Here is a 15190-nt window from a genome sequence, read left to right on the forward strand (position 1 = left end):
GACGAAAGTCGTGGTTCCCATAGAAAGGAATATCTGCTTTTTGTAGTGGAGATCATAGAATCACAGAATCATAGAATGCTTAAGGTTGGAAGGGACCTCTCGAGGTCATCTAGTCCAACCCCTGCACACGCAGGGTCACCTAGAGCACGTGGCACAGGACTGCGTCCAAGCGGGTTTGAAGATCTCCAGAGAAGGAGACTCCACAACCTCCCTGGGCAGCCTGTTCCAGGGCTCTGGCACCCTCACTGTTAAAAAATTCCCTGTGGAACTTTTGGTGCTTCAGTTTGTGGCCATTACCTCTAGTTGTGTCGGTGGCCACCAGTGAAAAGAGGCCAGCCCCATCCTCCTCACTGCCTCCCTTGAGGTACTTCTAGACACTGCTCAGGTCCCCTCTCAGCCTTCTCTTCTCCAGGCTGAACAGGCCCAGCTCCCTCAGCCTCTCCTCATAGGGCAGATGTTCCAGGTGCAGAAGCCATGGTTGAGGTTTAGAGGAGGAGGGTGTTTGGGTTTATTGTTTTTAAATAGATCTAAAGACTGTTTCATACACATGCATACATATATGTAAACCCACACATATGAGTATATACGTATTTATATAGAGATATATCTCCCTTGGTAGTCTGCTCCTTGTTAAAATCAGCACAAAATGTTTTTTATCATAAATAATTTAAGCTGCTTTTTAACAATAAAAGCACTTTAAGGCAGTAAAGTCTTTGTCCTCTGACAGTATGAATGCCTTAATTAAAAACAATGCAGCAAGTGATTTCAATTACAAAGTTTATTTTTTATCTGTCTAAGAAGTTCCAGCTCCTATGGAGTATTTGTTATGTTATTTATTTACTGACTGTATCAGTAGCAGCATCGTGCTCCACATTCCCATCCAAAATGGGCTGTGCTGATGTCAGTGAAAGGCAGTATTTCTATGCATAACATCTTAACTCAGAAGAGGAAGCTCTGTTATATCTCTGCATTTGTGAGTTTTCAGTGTTTTCTCATTGCTGGATGCTCCTGTCTTGTTCAGAATAGGAATGGTAGAAAACAGTGCTGTTCTTAACAGCCTAAGTAGGAAACTGCACAGACTGGTTTCTGGAAACCTCTGAACTGCCTTTCTGCCATACTCCTACTTCAAGAGGCAGAAATAAAGTTACTTTATTTATGCTTTCAGGCTGCATCAGTGTCACTGTAGGAGAATCAGTGTGTGTTCACTTCAGGGCAGGGGGGTGTTTTTCCTCTGTTACCAACTGCATGACTGTAACTGATAATAAAATGAAGTAGAGTACTCATGCTGGAAACTTGGATGTCCATAGCAATTGTGACCGAAGCACTCATCCCAAGAAAGCTCAGGCTACGATTTCCTCCCTTTTTTGGGAGCTTTGTCCTTGATAATGTATTACTGGGTCTTTATGAGCACAGCTCATAAACATCCCCCAAAGTAACCACTGTTACCCTGTTTCTGACTGTCCATTCACTGAGAAAAGCCATTGACACCTGTATTTAGAATATCACTCGCTGCTGTTCTGTGTTTAGTTGCTCATGCTGGAAAATAGGAAATGCTTCAAAGAAGTATTTTTCATGGTACAATCTAATTTTCAGAAAATTCGTATCTGCATTATTCCCCCTTGCCCCAGCGCTCTCACGATTATTGCTTTCTTTAACAAAACCGAGGTGGTCTTTCAAAGTCCACCAGGTGAGGCTTTGTAACTGAAAACCATGGCCCAAGACTGAAAAGGTTAATTAATGCAGCTAGATGGGTGTGAATGAACCGAGTGGTAAAAAGGCATGGTGAGATGGCTGTCAGGCTGAAGCCTGAGTGATAACTTGCCTTTGCACTAATAAGATAGCAACCTTTTACAACAGTGTTTTCAGTTTCCAGGTGGCATTCAGAGGAGCCACGAGAGAAGAAACGCTGGACGTGACACAGTCATTACTTTCCAGCCAGTCCCATAATTGGGAATGTAATATAACCTTTAGTCAACAATAAAATTAACCTTGATTCCAGACAGATATGTGTATGTGCTGCGCAAGTATCTCTGTTGTGGCTGCCTTTTGCACGTTGTGGATTATTAAGGAAATACAATAACCTAGCCACAAAATGAAATTGGATTGTTGCCTCTTAAAATAGAAGACCCTCTTATTCTTGGTTCTTAATAATGTGCAGCCATTCAGTTGGGTAATTCAATAAAAGGTTTCCTTTCCAACGTGCTTCTCTTCCCCTTCATTTGCTCTGGGAGGTCTATTCAAACTGTAGGATTGGGACTCGCTTTATTATACTTCCTTTTTTACATAGCTACCTCTTATAGATATGCACACATGTAAACTACCTTTAATAAAAATATACAAGTCTATGGGAAGCAGTAAAGCATGTCCCTTGATTTGTACTGATTATTGACTTTAAAATATCCCATAGCTTAACCCATTTTGCTGTATTATTTTATTTAAAGCTATCACAGTCATGCTTTTTAAATACTATGGACCCTCTTAAAAAAAATCCCCCTGAGGTTTTGCACCTGAGGATCCTTTGGGCAGTTAAGGATGGTTAATATTAGTGGAGGTGGGAAAGATGCTGTCGGTTTAATTCTGAATACTGTAGCCTAGATAAAAATCTGCTTTAAAATATTTTTAAAAACTATGGAAAATCATGGTAAGATGAGGTATTAAGAGTGGTTTCACCTGCTGAAATGTCTTCTCTCTTTTTTAATTAGGGTCACTGCTATTACCACGGCAGTGTGCAGGGGTACCCTGATTCTTCTGTCAGTCTCAGCACCTGCTCTGGACTCAGGTGAGTGCGTCCTTCAGTAATACTTGAGCTTCTCAAGAAACCATCCTAGCGCTGGTTGCATTTTTGGTTGCCCTTTTAAAAGTCTACCAACATGGGTTTATTTTTTCACGTGTTGCTGCAATCTGTGTAAAAAAAATTCCTCCCTGTAGTAGCTCAAAGAGGATAACATAAAAGAGGATGCAATGTGGGAGCTGTCCGTGATTCTCCGTGTGTTCCTATATGCCTTTGGGGCAGTGTGGTGCTTGCTGTGTGTCGGGGCTCTCCTGTCCTCGTTGCTGCTCCACCTGTCATTAGAAAAATTACTTCCAAAAGGCACCCTTGGAGCTCAATAAATTGTGTTCATGACAGGGAAGATGCTTCACATTAGTATCGTAGCTACTTGCTAGCAGAACAGTAACAGATTCGCGTTGCTGAAGACAAAATCTCTTCTGCATTTGAGGAAGGAACGGGCTGGTGGCGTTCTAACACCGTTCAGGAAACAATTATCTTCCTTACTGGGACAATCCGAGGCTGGTATTTACTCGCAGAGCTCTTCCAAATCATAGTAATTAACTGTAAATTGGCTCGGGTGTTCTGTCTCAAAAACCCAGTTTTCCTGTCAGATTTCCAGCTGTCTCAACCTTTTCTGAGTTTGTTTCATTTATCTGCCAACAGCATGAGTAGCTGGAGCCTTTTTTCCTCGATTTTGCATTTTGTGCCTAGGAGCATTATGGAGGCCTTCAAACGGGTGCTCTGGGACGAAGAGCAGCAGGGAGAGAACAGTTTTACCAGCCAGCAGGACCTGCTCGCTGTAGTGCTGTCCAGCAAGGAGGAGGCTTTTGTGGGTGCTTGGGAATGGCTCTGGCATCTTCCACAGGCTTCCACTAACTAATCCATCACATGGTCTGTCATGGTCAGCATTAGCCAGTCGTTCTCACAGTGTGCAAAAAAACCCAAAATTATGCAGTGCTGTCTGTATCTGAACCACCACTAAAGCGATTGCATCGCTGCAAGGTCCACAGAGGCAGGGAGAATTTTCCCTGCCTGAAACAGCATCTGATGTTTCAAAACCAATGTTTTGTTCCAGAACAATATAGAAAACGAAGAACTCTCAACAAAAAAGACTCTTGTCAGCATTTAATGCATTTTCTTTTTGAATTTGCTTGTTCCCTTATGCTCCCGGAGTTACGCTCATGGAGTTGTTTCTCTGTATTAGCTAGTCGAATATGGAAGGCAACATACGTTGGCAGTGACATTTTTCTCTCATGTGGCACTATTGCAAATAAATTCCCAAAGTACAAGCTGACAACTAGTCTCTTTCCCTGCAGAATAAGTGCAGCAGCATCTTTGTCAGTACAAGCTTTCACAAGCTTCCCTACCAGCGCAGGTTTTCCTTGCACGAGGAAAGCCCTGGAGGATGGGGATACATCTCAGTATCCTTGCCCATTTAGCTGCAGCACACACAGCTCAGGCTGCCCCACCGAGTGCCCACGAGTGATAATAGTTTTGTGATAAAGGTGCCTGTTGACTAACTCTGCAAAACTCATTTCACAGCCTGGTAGCCAATAGTAATAACTTCCAATCATCATCTGTGCTTGATTTGAGCCAGGGATGTCCGGTTCAAAGGCTACATAATGTCCTGTCAGCTCCTCTAGCTGTCCAGACCCTCTCATTAAAGTGATTAGGAATGAAAGGGCAGGTGGAGTGAAACCCTGAGCACCCACAATAAAGTCCTGAGAGCTCTAAGCACCTTTCGGAGTCAGGCCCAGAGGTGACAGTGTAGCTCGTCCATCAAAACATTTCTGACAATATGCTATTGTAGCCGTATGTCCTGTGAGAATTTGGTGGAAAGATCTGCAATCACTGCACGTGATTGAGGCTGAAATAATATGAGAAGAAATAGGACAGTGCAGACTAGTTCACAGCTCGCTTTTCTGGCAACTTTCTGGTCATAGAGCTTGAAAGAGTAGTTACGTGTAAGAAAACTTTGTGAGGGTGCAAAACAGACTTGAAAATAGAACAGTCACACTGCGACGTTCTGTGTCTGGAGAGTAACTGTAGGCACCTGATATGCAGGGGGAAATCAAAAGGAGTGAGGGCAGGAGCCGCAGGGAGGGCAGCCCCAGGGGAGCTGCCTGTGGAAGGAGACACCCGTCTAGGTCTCGCTCTGTTCCTGGCTTTGGGACAACTTCCAAGCTGACTGGACGAATCCCTCCGCCTTGTTCAGGCTCAGTTTCTCCATCTGTGAATTCGTTCAGTGAATCTTACCTACCTCGGGTGGCGCTTGAGGGAGGCTGGAGTTCAAGTGCCTTGAAAACGTCTGATGAAAAGAAGCCCTGAAACCTCGGAGCACTCGTGTCCTCCCACTCCCTGCAGACGGGCGTCTCGGGCACCGCTCCATGTGTGGAGGGTAGGAAGCCTTCCCCCGGGTAGGAGAGAGCATTAAAACACATGAAGCTGCTCATAAAGAATAGGTGGGCTGCGCGTTTCAGAGCGCTCTGAAGCCTGAGTGCTCAGCAGTGGTCAGAAAGCAAAAAGGATCATAGAATTACTGAGCCAGAAGCAGAGAATAGAACAAAAACACCATTAGCACTTAATAAATACATACTGCACTCACATCTTGCACTCTGTTCTTGCTTTCTCATCCCCATCTCCAAAAAGGAAACACTGTGTGTAGAAAAGGTATAGAGAAAGGCAAAAATGGTGATCAAAGATAGGAGCAGCTTTTATCCAAGCAAAGGAAATGGACTAGGATTTGTTAGTTTTGAAGAGACGATGGAATAGGGGCTTATGACGAAGCTAGACTTAATGTCATGCAAAGTGGGGGACAATTGCTGAGTACTTTCCATAATCCCAGAATGAGGAGGCATCATAGGATACTTTTTGAAGTGGTAGAAGTCACTGTCAGAGGTGGCTGCCAGTGTCAAAAGTATCAGTAGATTCAGGGCAGTTTGCAGTAGGAAGAGGCCTCTCCCAGACTCTCAAACGCAGGGAAACCCCCGACTCTCCAGTGTTGGAGCTGGGATCCAGACAGGCATGTGCTTGCTCTGGCCCTGCACTGTTGCCCTAGGTACCCGCTGCTGGCCAGAATGAGCCTCAGTGTGGTGGTAGGGATGGCCTTGATGATCCTGAAGGTCTTTCCCAACCGTAATGATCCTATGATTCTGTGATCACAGACAGGCCAGCCACGTGGCTGAGCATTAGAGATGCATTATTAGCTTGTGCATATGACATGATTAGTCTGCCTGCCATAAGCTACAGGGAAGAATAAAGTGTGAAGTATGCAAACCCAGACAGGTTTGACTAGTTTATGGTTTTTAGGCAGATAGAGATGGCGAGATGCAAAGATAACTGAGAAGCAGACTCCCTTCTCTTCTACACAGAGGCTCACGTACTCCAGCTGTGACACATCCTCTCAGACATAACAGCAGAATGTCTCACTTCATACAGGATTACGATGGCATAAATAGTTGGATTGCCACTGATAGCTGCCTAAAATGCAGGTTAGAGAGGGTAATCATGCTGTAATCTGCTGCCCTGGAGGAGGCAGAGCTGCGCACCGGGGAGGACACAATATATGCCGAATGCACAAGATGGGAACAATGGATAATCAGGATTTCCAGCACTTCCATCTGGGTAAGGAAGCCAATTAGGATGTCAAAATGCATAGGAAGGTGAAAATACAACAAAGTCATTTCCTTCCTGTTCTGTGCAAATACCCTTCTGTTTATCTAGCTCAGAGGCTCTTCAGGTTTATTAGTGCATAGGTGCATCTTCCATATATAATTTTGGCCTCTGGCCATCCCATACGCTTCTTCGGTCATAAATTTGTATTCACCTGAGTGCTTTTTGCCCTGTTTCTTTCTCTGCACACACACAGGGTAACATATACATACCAATTACAGCCTAAGGAAGAGCACAAACTCTGTTGCTGTAGCTCCAGGGTTGGCAGGTAGCAGGGACCTCCCAGGTGGTGAGAGGTTCTCAGAAGATCCATGGTGGATTAAGGACAGAGGCCTGCCAGGAAGCCATTTCTTACCAAAATTCCTAAATGCTCCAGAAAATCATAAGATCTCTGTGAGTTACCTAATTGCCAGCTAATCAGCACAGTCACACGTGCAAAAACTACCCAGTCCTGCCCAACTGCATCTGCAACTGAAAGGAGCTGAGTCCAAGAAGAGAGTGAAGGCTGGAAGGCCACAGAACTGAGAACTGTGATTTTTAAGGCATTACGTGGCTGTGCTGCACAAGGCTGACAACGTTTGAACCACCCATTTGTCAAATGGCTTGGCTGAACTCGCCGCGTCCTCGACTGCTGAAGCAGGGATTTAATTATGACAGTTCAGACATCAACTGTTTAAAAAAAGAAATGGAAGTAGGAAACCAGTGAGAATAAAATGAAATTCCTCATAACTCCTCAAGCGTGGCTTCCTCACAGAAGGGCTGATTCTATCCAAAAAGAGGTTATGTGAAAATCCCAGCTGAGAATAGCAAGGGTTTGGATATGTGCTTTTTCTCCATACTTTCCGAAGAGCTTTTAGTTCATGCAAATAGCTCGCACGGTTTGTGAACTGCCCGGGGTTCTTGGGTTTCATGGCAGTGAGATTTGGCCCCTGGGGTTGCCCGGCTCCTCTGTGCTCCTCGTTCCCCCCGTCAGCAGCTCCTGCATCACTTTGATCTGTGGCCGGGCTTTGTTTGGTGCAACCCGAGGTCAGAACCGGTCCTTACGCGGCTCTTTGAGCCTGCCCCTTTCCCGACAGGTCAGGGTCCTGTCAGCACTTACTAACAATGAAAAGTGACATTTTTTTTCCGTACATTTTGCAGCTTGAAAAAGCTTTTTACAAGCCATAATATGATATGCAATTTAGAATCAAGGTTTCTTTCACCGTTATGCCATTTACTGCTATAAAATATACTCACTAAATTGGCATTGATGCCAGAATCTCTTTCCTCCTTCATTTTCCTCTATTCTGCCTTGCCACCCTGCAGACTGGGTTCACATACAACACCTCTGCTGATAACACAATTAGTGTTTCTCGCCTCCCAAATGCTGGACATGGGATTGCATTATCACTTTCAATTCAAGCAACTCCCTGCTTAAATTCCAGGCATCAAAATTGCAGACCTTTATGCACTCTGGACAAACCTGTCTTGCACAGAGGAAGGATTAACACACCTACCTGTGTGTTGCAGTAGTCTCTAGGTATGACTGCATTTTGCACGCTGTACTGTGGAATAGATTTTTCAGATTAGTGTAAGGCATTCGCTAGAATAACATGTTTATTTGATTAATGATGTGTCTGAGTGAGAATACCTCTGCCACTATTGCAATATGTAAAACCAATAATGCTGCTGCTTTAGCTTCCTTTTGTGATTTTGGCCTGCGATGATTTGGATCGGTTTTGTTATTTTAATAGAATTCTGGTGGGTAGTATAGAAGGATAATAGCGATACTTGGTCTTCTGTGATGCTCTTCACCAATAAATCATCATTATATGCAGTCAGTAGAATTTACCCTGTTTAGCAGATGGGAAGCTGATGCACGAGAGAGGAATTGCCAATTCAGGGCTGTCTGGGCAGTGGTGGAGACAGGAGAACCTCTGTCTCTGGAATCCAGGTCCCGTTGTCTGTGTTTCTCAGTCTTTTCAAGTTGAAGCCTTCTGGAAATAGCTAAAGTCAGATAAATAGATTAGGAAAAGAGTAGAGAGATCATCTAGTTCGGTTATCCCAATAGTAAGTATTTGCTTGCAGCTAACTACAAACAGTCCAAAACTGGGCTCTCATTCCTTTTTTCAGTTTTCCTCCTATTTGCTCATTTGCCTGCTTACAAATCTGAGAATCTGTTGTATAGAGTCCTGGGAATGCAGGTTTTCTAAGAAAAATAAATAAATAAAAATGCTTACCATTTTACAGGTCACCTTCTAATATCAGAAATGTTTAGAAACACTGAGAAGCTGCTGTAGCTCCGTTAAAGACATCATGAGACCGGTGCTCCGAGGCCACATTGCTCAAGTGCTGTTACCTGTTCAGCTGGAACCCTCGTGGAAATGGGTGGTAGAGCTGTGAGATCAGACCTTGTCTTTGGAGAACTGATCCCAGCACCGTAGATTAAAGCATTTCGCCAGTGCTGCTTGTCTTTGCCATTGCAGACAGCCTGCACTGCGTGCTCATCGTTTGAGTCCTCTTCCACACTGGCCCACTCATGTGAGCCTTGACAAATACATGTCCACACTTTGCATCGTGGCACAAGGGCCGGGTATTGAGGACCCCGTTGGGTTTTACCGCCACTCGAGCGCTGCGTGGACCCGGCTGTGGCTCTGGACAGAGACAGGCTCAACGTGAGCATGCAGCATGCTCTAATTAACCTAATACAAACCAAAGACATCTACATTCGTCTTCCCACGGCAATAGGGCTTTTTATTATTATTATTTAGAAATAAGTATAACTTTGAGCTTCATTAAAACCAAATGTTTAATTGCATTCATGGATATCAGTTTTATTGATTTACTTAGCTTCCCCTGTACGGTACAGCAGAATAATATATCACGGTTTCATATACTGCTGTCCTAGCCAAGTTTTGCTTCAGCGTCACAGTTTCTCAGACAAGTATGCATTGACGGTTTATGTTGGCAGGGCCTTTGCTTCTGCTGACAAGTTGGAAAAGAAAAATCCCATTTATATTTTGAGATTTCCTAAAGCCTGTTGATTTATGAAATTCAACTGGCCTTGCATTAGGTTGTGCTTTATTTTGTTTCTTCCCCTTCTTTTCTTTTGAAAGCAAAAAATACCCTATTTGACTTTATCAACTGCTTAAGCAGTAGAGTTATTCCATGTAATTGTGTTTCCCCAGTTGAGAGATTCCTGGCAAGTTAAGCAGCACTTAGCAACAAATTAATTATTTTAAGTTAAATTTTAAGTGCATTTTCTTTGAGATGGAGGCAGAGCCCCCACCACAACCCATCCCATGGGCAGCTTCCCTGTGTGTCCATATGTCCTGCAGTAGGCAAAGATCAGGGAGCCACGGCTTGTGCTTAGGGCTCATTAGGAGCAATGTGGTTTATGTGGTACTGAGCACCAGGCAGGAGCAGGGTTCAAACCTTGTGAGACCCAGTAAAATACTAGCTCAAGAGCAGTCTAAGAGAGCTTCCAGCTGGCACCGAGCCTGTGAGATGATGTCTGGACATCCCAGATGGTGTCATTTTATTTTCTCCCTCTCTGCTACTAAAACTGCCTGTTTTAGATAGGGTTTGAATTGTCTCGTCTTGTTCCTGAAGAGGGTGGAAGTGAAATTATATATATGGAGCTGCTCTGGGAACAGGGTGACAGTCAGCTCCCACTACCTGCATTAAGGGCAGGGTCTGGGCAGCAGGGCCCTGCAGGAGCCAGGAACTGCTGGAAAATACGGACCATCTTCTGGAGCACGTGAGAGACCAGGAGCAGTGTCGGAATAACAGAGCCTGCTTGGAAAAGCCTGTCAGAAATGCAGAAGGAAAAAAAAAATAGTCATTATGGATTTATTTTATTTGCATCAAATTCAGAGTACTGAAAGACTGGTAGGTATGGTTAATTTTATCCTGCCACACCAAAAGAAAAAAAGAAACCATCATTTTTGACTAGCTCTATTTTTATGGTCACATGTTTGGCTCTTATTCAATGGGGGAAAATGCAATAGTAGGAAAAGAAAACTGATCAAAAACAGAAGGTGGGCCAAGATAATTCATATTTGATAATATTCATTATCTTATTACAGAGGGTCACAAGGCAGGTGCTGATATCCTGTCAGCTGGATGCAAAGGATAAGGGTGCATTAAATGAAATGTATATTTTCCTTATGTCGAACGTGCAGAATTTTTGACCTTGAGATTGTTTCCTGCGCAGAGGTGGAACTGCACTTAGAGGCTCGTGCTGTCCCTAGGGAGATGGGAATTTCGGTGACGAGTTGAATCAACTGGTTCTCAGATACTCAGTGGAAAATGAAATGAATCCCCTTGGTACCTGCTCATTTGTTCTTACCCCCCAAATGAAGGGATGAGAACTGGTTAGGGATCTGAGGCAGTGGATGGGGGCACAAGGGGGGCACCTGGAAACCTGGCACTGCTGGTGCGTGTTTCTGCTGGGAATTCTTGGCTCCAAAATGCTGGATTAAAAAAAAAAGGAAGCTTCACCCAGCAATAGGATACTGTTAAGCCCTTCCCTTCTTAGTGCAAATAATTACAGTAAATGAAACAAGTATAGATACTTAAAATGAGCAGCATTCTAAGCAGTCTAAAGTTAAAATTAAATATATTTTTTAAAAGCTATATAGCTTTTTAAACAGTTTTATGCTGTTGTCACTAACAGGGAGAGGGTCAGGGCTAGCCCATTTCAAACAGTGACTAACAGGGCTCTGCCTCCACTGCTGGCTCCAGCAGCCTCCAATATTAAATGATTAATTGCACATGGGAAAGACAACAACCTTTATTTAATTATGCTGATTAGGGAGTTGCTGGTTATTGGAGTAAAGGGAATATGTTGTCCTAGTTTCCTAAATTCTTAAAGGAATGAAGTAGATGTAACCTAATTTCTTGGAGCTGCATAAAGCTCAGGTTGTGGGGCAGCTTGGAGGGCCCTGCTGTGTCCTTCAGGCTGTGGCCTCGTAGCTCCAGCTGAAAGGTTAGTTCTGCTTTTGCATCTATGAAATATTTAATGTGTAAAGAGTTTTTTGAAACACTTAATTTACAAACATTCCTGTGTAGTGGGTAAATAGTAAATCTCATCTGACTAGCTGGGGTGCAGGGGAGGCTTGTCAGACTCCAAGTCTTTGTTCAGATCGGTGAATTATGCTCCTTGTGCTTGTGTGGGCCTGTGGATGCTATTGCAGGGCCTTTTTAGTATGTTCTAGAGACAGTTAACAGAAAAAATGGTTGTTTATTGGCTTGGCTGAATTGAAGCTACTGATGTTTTGTAGCAAGGCTGTGCTGTCGATTGGCTCGAATTCAAAACTTCTCTTAATTGGTTTGGGGGCCAAAGACCTAAGTGTCTTGTTCATATCTTCATAACTTTCTGTTCTCTCTCAGCCAGTTTTTCCATAATATATGTATATATATTTTTGAATCAGCATTTATGGTCTCATTAACCTGCTGCTGGGTCTCTGCTGTTGTTGTTTTTGTTTTCTGGTTTTTTTTTGTTTTTTTTTGTTTTTTTTTGTTTTTTTTTTTTTTCAAGCTACAAGAATGTGTAGAAACACATGAGATACATACTGGTCTCACTGGGGTTATAGTATCTCATTTTTACTGTAGTTCAGACTAGAAATATAAACAACAAACACTTCCTATATGCTAAAAAGACCCACTAATGAAATGTAACTTTTTTGCCCAAAAATGATAGCTGTTAATAGCATATACAGACAGCGTAGAGGAGATTAAAGGAGGAATTGGGGTAGTATGTCTGTCTTGGCCAGTAGCAAGATCCATAGGGATTTTAGGCAGGATCCCACTATTACTGCTGAACCTTTGCCGGTCCTTAGGGATTCATGCCCACATAATTTAAAGATATGTAAGAAATCAGTAATGTGGTGCAGTTTGAATTGACCAATACTTGCAGCACCACTGTAAGTAATTTTTCATCCCTAGTTTACAGAAGAGAGATGGGTTGTAAAGGCTGTTTAGCTTTGATTATGCCGTTAGCCAGCAAATGCTGATCTCCTGTGCCATGGAGCAGCCGTCTGGCAGCCTCCTGCTTGGTCATCTCCGTGTGCTCAGGATGCACATTAGACCCTTGAAGTTAGACACCGAATATTAAATCTCTTCCTCTTACTATAACGCCTACCTAAGGCCTGGCATTGAGTCTAACTCCTGGCTTCTAAAGGCGTTAGTCCTGGTGTAACGCACAGCGGCGCGTGGCTGCTCACCTGCCTTGTGCTGGGCTGCAGGAGCATCCCGAGGTCCTCACATGGCCTTGCATAAAAGCAATTGCTCTTGGGAGCAAAATGGGTTAAACAGGAATCCCTTGGTTAATGCATCTGAGCTTCATTTTAGTTAATAATCCATTTAGATACTCTGCATCTCTCACCTGGCAGATTTGTTGCTTGCATCAGCATTAGGTTTAAAAGGTGTAATGCACACTGCAGATCCTAATACATACTTTCCTCTGTACCTTCTCTTGTAAAAGCATTTTACCACCTTTCTGTTCTGTAGTGTTTTCCACGGGTCCTCAGAAACACATGCTCTGTGACTCCACTCCGCAGTGGCAATGCATCACCAGGAGAACAGAAAACACATAAAACACAAATGTAATTTTACTCTACAGCACAGCACTTCAGAAGAGGAGAATTTTCTTTGAGCCATTGCTGCTGTAAAGCACAGTGTGCTGCTCTGACGAATATACAGCTCTGATATCTCCTGTTCCACCCAGCTGTGACACTGTAAATCCACGTTTTGCTTTTTTCACGCTCTGTCATTATTAAAACCTGTTGTAACTTTGTTGAAAGCAAACATATATTAGCACCTGAAATCTATGCGTCTTACTCTGCTCTCTTAACAGGGGAATTATTGTATTTGAAAACAAAAGCTACATTCTGGAGCCATTAGAAGGTGCTGCAAGTGAACACAAGATCTACCGATCAGCAAACTTGAAAATTGCCCCAGGATCTTGTGGCCACACTCTGGACCTTTCTGCCACGAGGACTGATGACTCCCTACATGGTTCTCAAGCATTTGCTGGCAGGGTAGGTGGTTGATGCAGTTTGCTGAATATCTGCCTGGTAGCATGTCTGTATTACTGTCCACTGTGACTTTGACCCAACCTCAAGAGCCACACTTTAAAAACTGTTTGTGTCCGTAAATCTTTAGTCATCATTCCTTCTCTACTACATGAGTCTGGATTACAGGTTTCCAAGGAAGAGTTCCGCCTCGGAGAAGGGCAGAGGCTTGTGCTGCTGTCCTGCATGTAGAGGCCAGTCATGATCTGCCCAGAGGTCGGATCGGCTGCTCCCTGCGTGTTTCAGTCCTGCCGCATTGGCTTTCTCTATGAATTAATCCTTGAGCTTCTTATATCCCTATGGAGCAAACCATTAAACCATTTAGCCACTTCTGTTGAAGTCAGCTACTTGAGTGCATGCTTAGAGTTAGGCAAACATGATTTACTAAAATGCTTTTTCCTGGTCTTGCTTACATAGCGTTTTTAAAATTCTCTTTCTGGTAGTGAGATGGCACCGAAGAGTGTGTGGTCTCATATTATGGTAATATATTTTGATTCATGTTCCACTTATAATTATAGCAATCATTTAAGACTCCATAAGGATAGTGAGTAGAATAGTTCTAGAATAGCTCTTGCCCACCCAAGATGGAAAGAACATGATAGCTGTGATGCTTTGCTAATAATATGTTTTCAAACTTAAATGATCCTTTAATTCCAATAGGAAAGTATTTTATGCAGACAAAACATTCTCACCATTTTATTCTCCAGATGTATATTGTAATTGTTTTTATGTAGGAAGAAATACTCCTAATTTAGAATGCATCTAGCTAATGGAAACTGGAGAAAGTGAAAAAGAGTTCCAAAGCAGGAAGAAGAAATACACAAATATGCACAAATTCATGTGCATATTGGATGGAGAGTGTAGAAAAGACTAGTTTAGGCATTCAAAAATTATACAATGGCACAAATTTGCCCTCTGAATTTAATAAATGTGGCATGTTAGTATTTATAGTCACATATTCTACTAAGCCTTTGCATCAAGTTAATTGTTAAGGAAAACAAACTAAATGGCATCCCTAGGTATTATTTATGTAGTGGGATAAATTATTGTACAATGGGGGACTATTAAACAATACATCTCCAAATTTCTTTTTGCCCCATAAATTTTTTCATTCGTTGTTATATATACTGTTTTATGGGGTAAGCTTATTTCTGAAAGTGCCTGAAGTCTATAGGTTGAAAGTGCTGGCATATCTGAAAAGAAATTTATTTATGTGTTCTGATTAAAAATTCCTTATTAACTTGTCCTCATATTTTATATAAATGACATGAACTTTCTATTCTTTGAGAAATATATGGAATACCAGAATAAAGCCATAGCCTTTCAGCCTGTCCTTCTATAAACACAACAATAACCAACCACAACTCGCCAGAATGTGCTTCCTTACAATGAAACTTCAGATACCTGTGGAGGTTTCTCCACTATGCTGCAGTGTTTCTGCAGACCACGCCAAAGCTTAGAAAATTCTATTTTCAGAGAGAGGGGGGCCTATTAATGTTAATATTAAAATACTTTCTGCAAATTTATTAAGGCTGTCTCAAAATATTTAGCAACTTTTAACTAAAGTTTGCTGACATAATTGGTTTAAGAGTAAGCAATGGAAATAAAGAATATACATATAACTAACTGATACAATCAAAGTAATTTTACTATTGCCCTCAAGTTTCTTGTGTGTGTGTGTGTGTGTGTTTTT

General features: G+C 42.6%; 1 protein-coding gene across 1 annotated transcript in view; it reads left to right on the plus strand.

The window, feature by feature from the left end:
* The window catches only part of ADAM12 (ADAM metallopeptidase domain 12), a 164039-nt gene that overhangs the window by 91704 nt on the left and 57145 nt on the right, over positions 1-15190 (plus strand). The window contains exons 6-7 of the mRNA XM_088520011.1: positions 2703-2779; positions 13281-13464. Coding sequence (XP_088376137.1) covers positions 2703-2779; positions 13281-13464 — 261 coding nt within the window. The remainder of the gene's footprint in view (positions 1-2702; positions 2780-13280; positions 13465-15190) is intronic.

Source organism: Tinamus guttatus, unplaced genomic scaffold (assembly GCF_059628265.1).
Source record: "Tinamus guttatus ecotype Peru unplaced genomic scaffold, ASM5962826v1 Tinamus_guttatus_pri_ptg000079l, whole genome shotgun sequence".
Lineage (NCBI taxonomy): Eukaryota > Metazoa > Chordata > Aves > Tinamiformes > Tinamidae > Tinamus > Tinamus guttatus.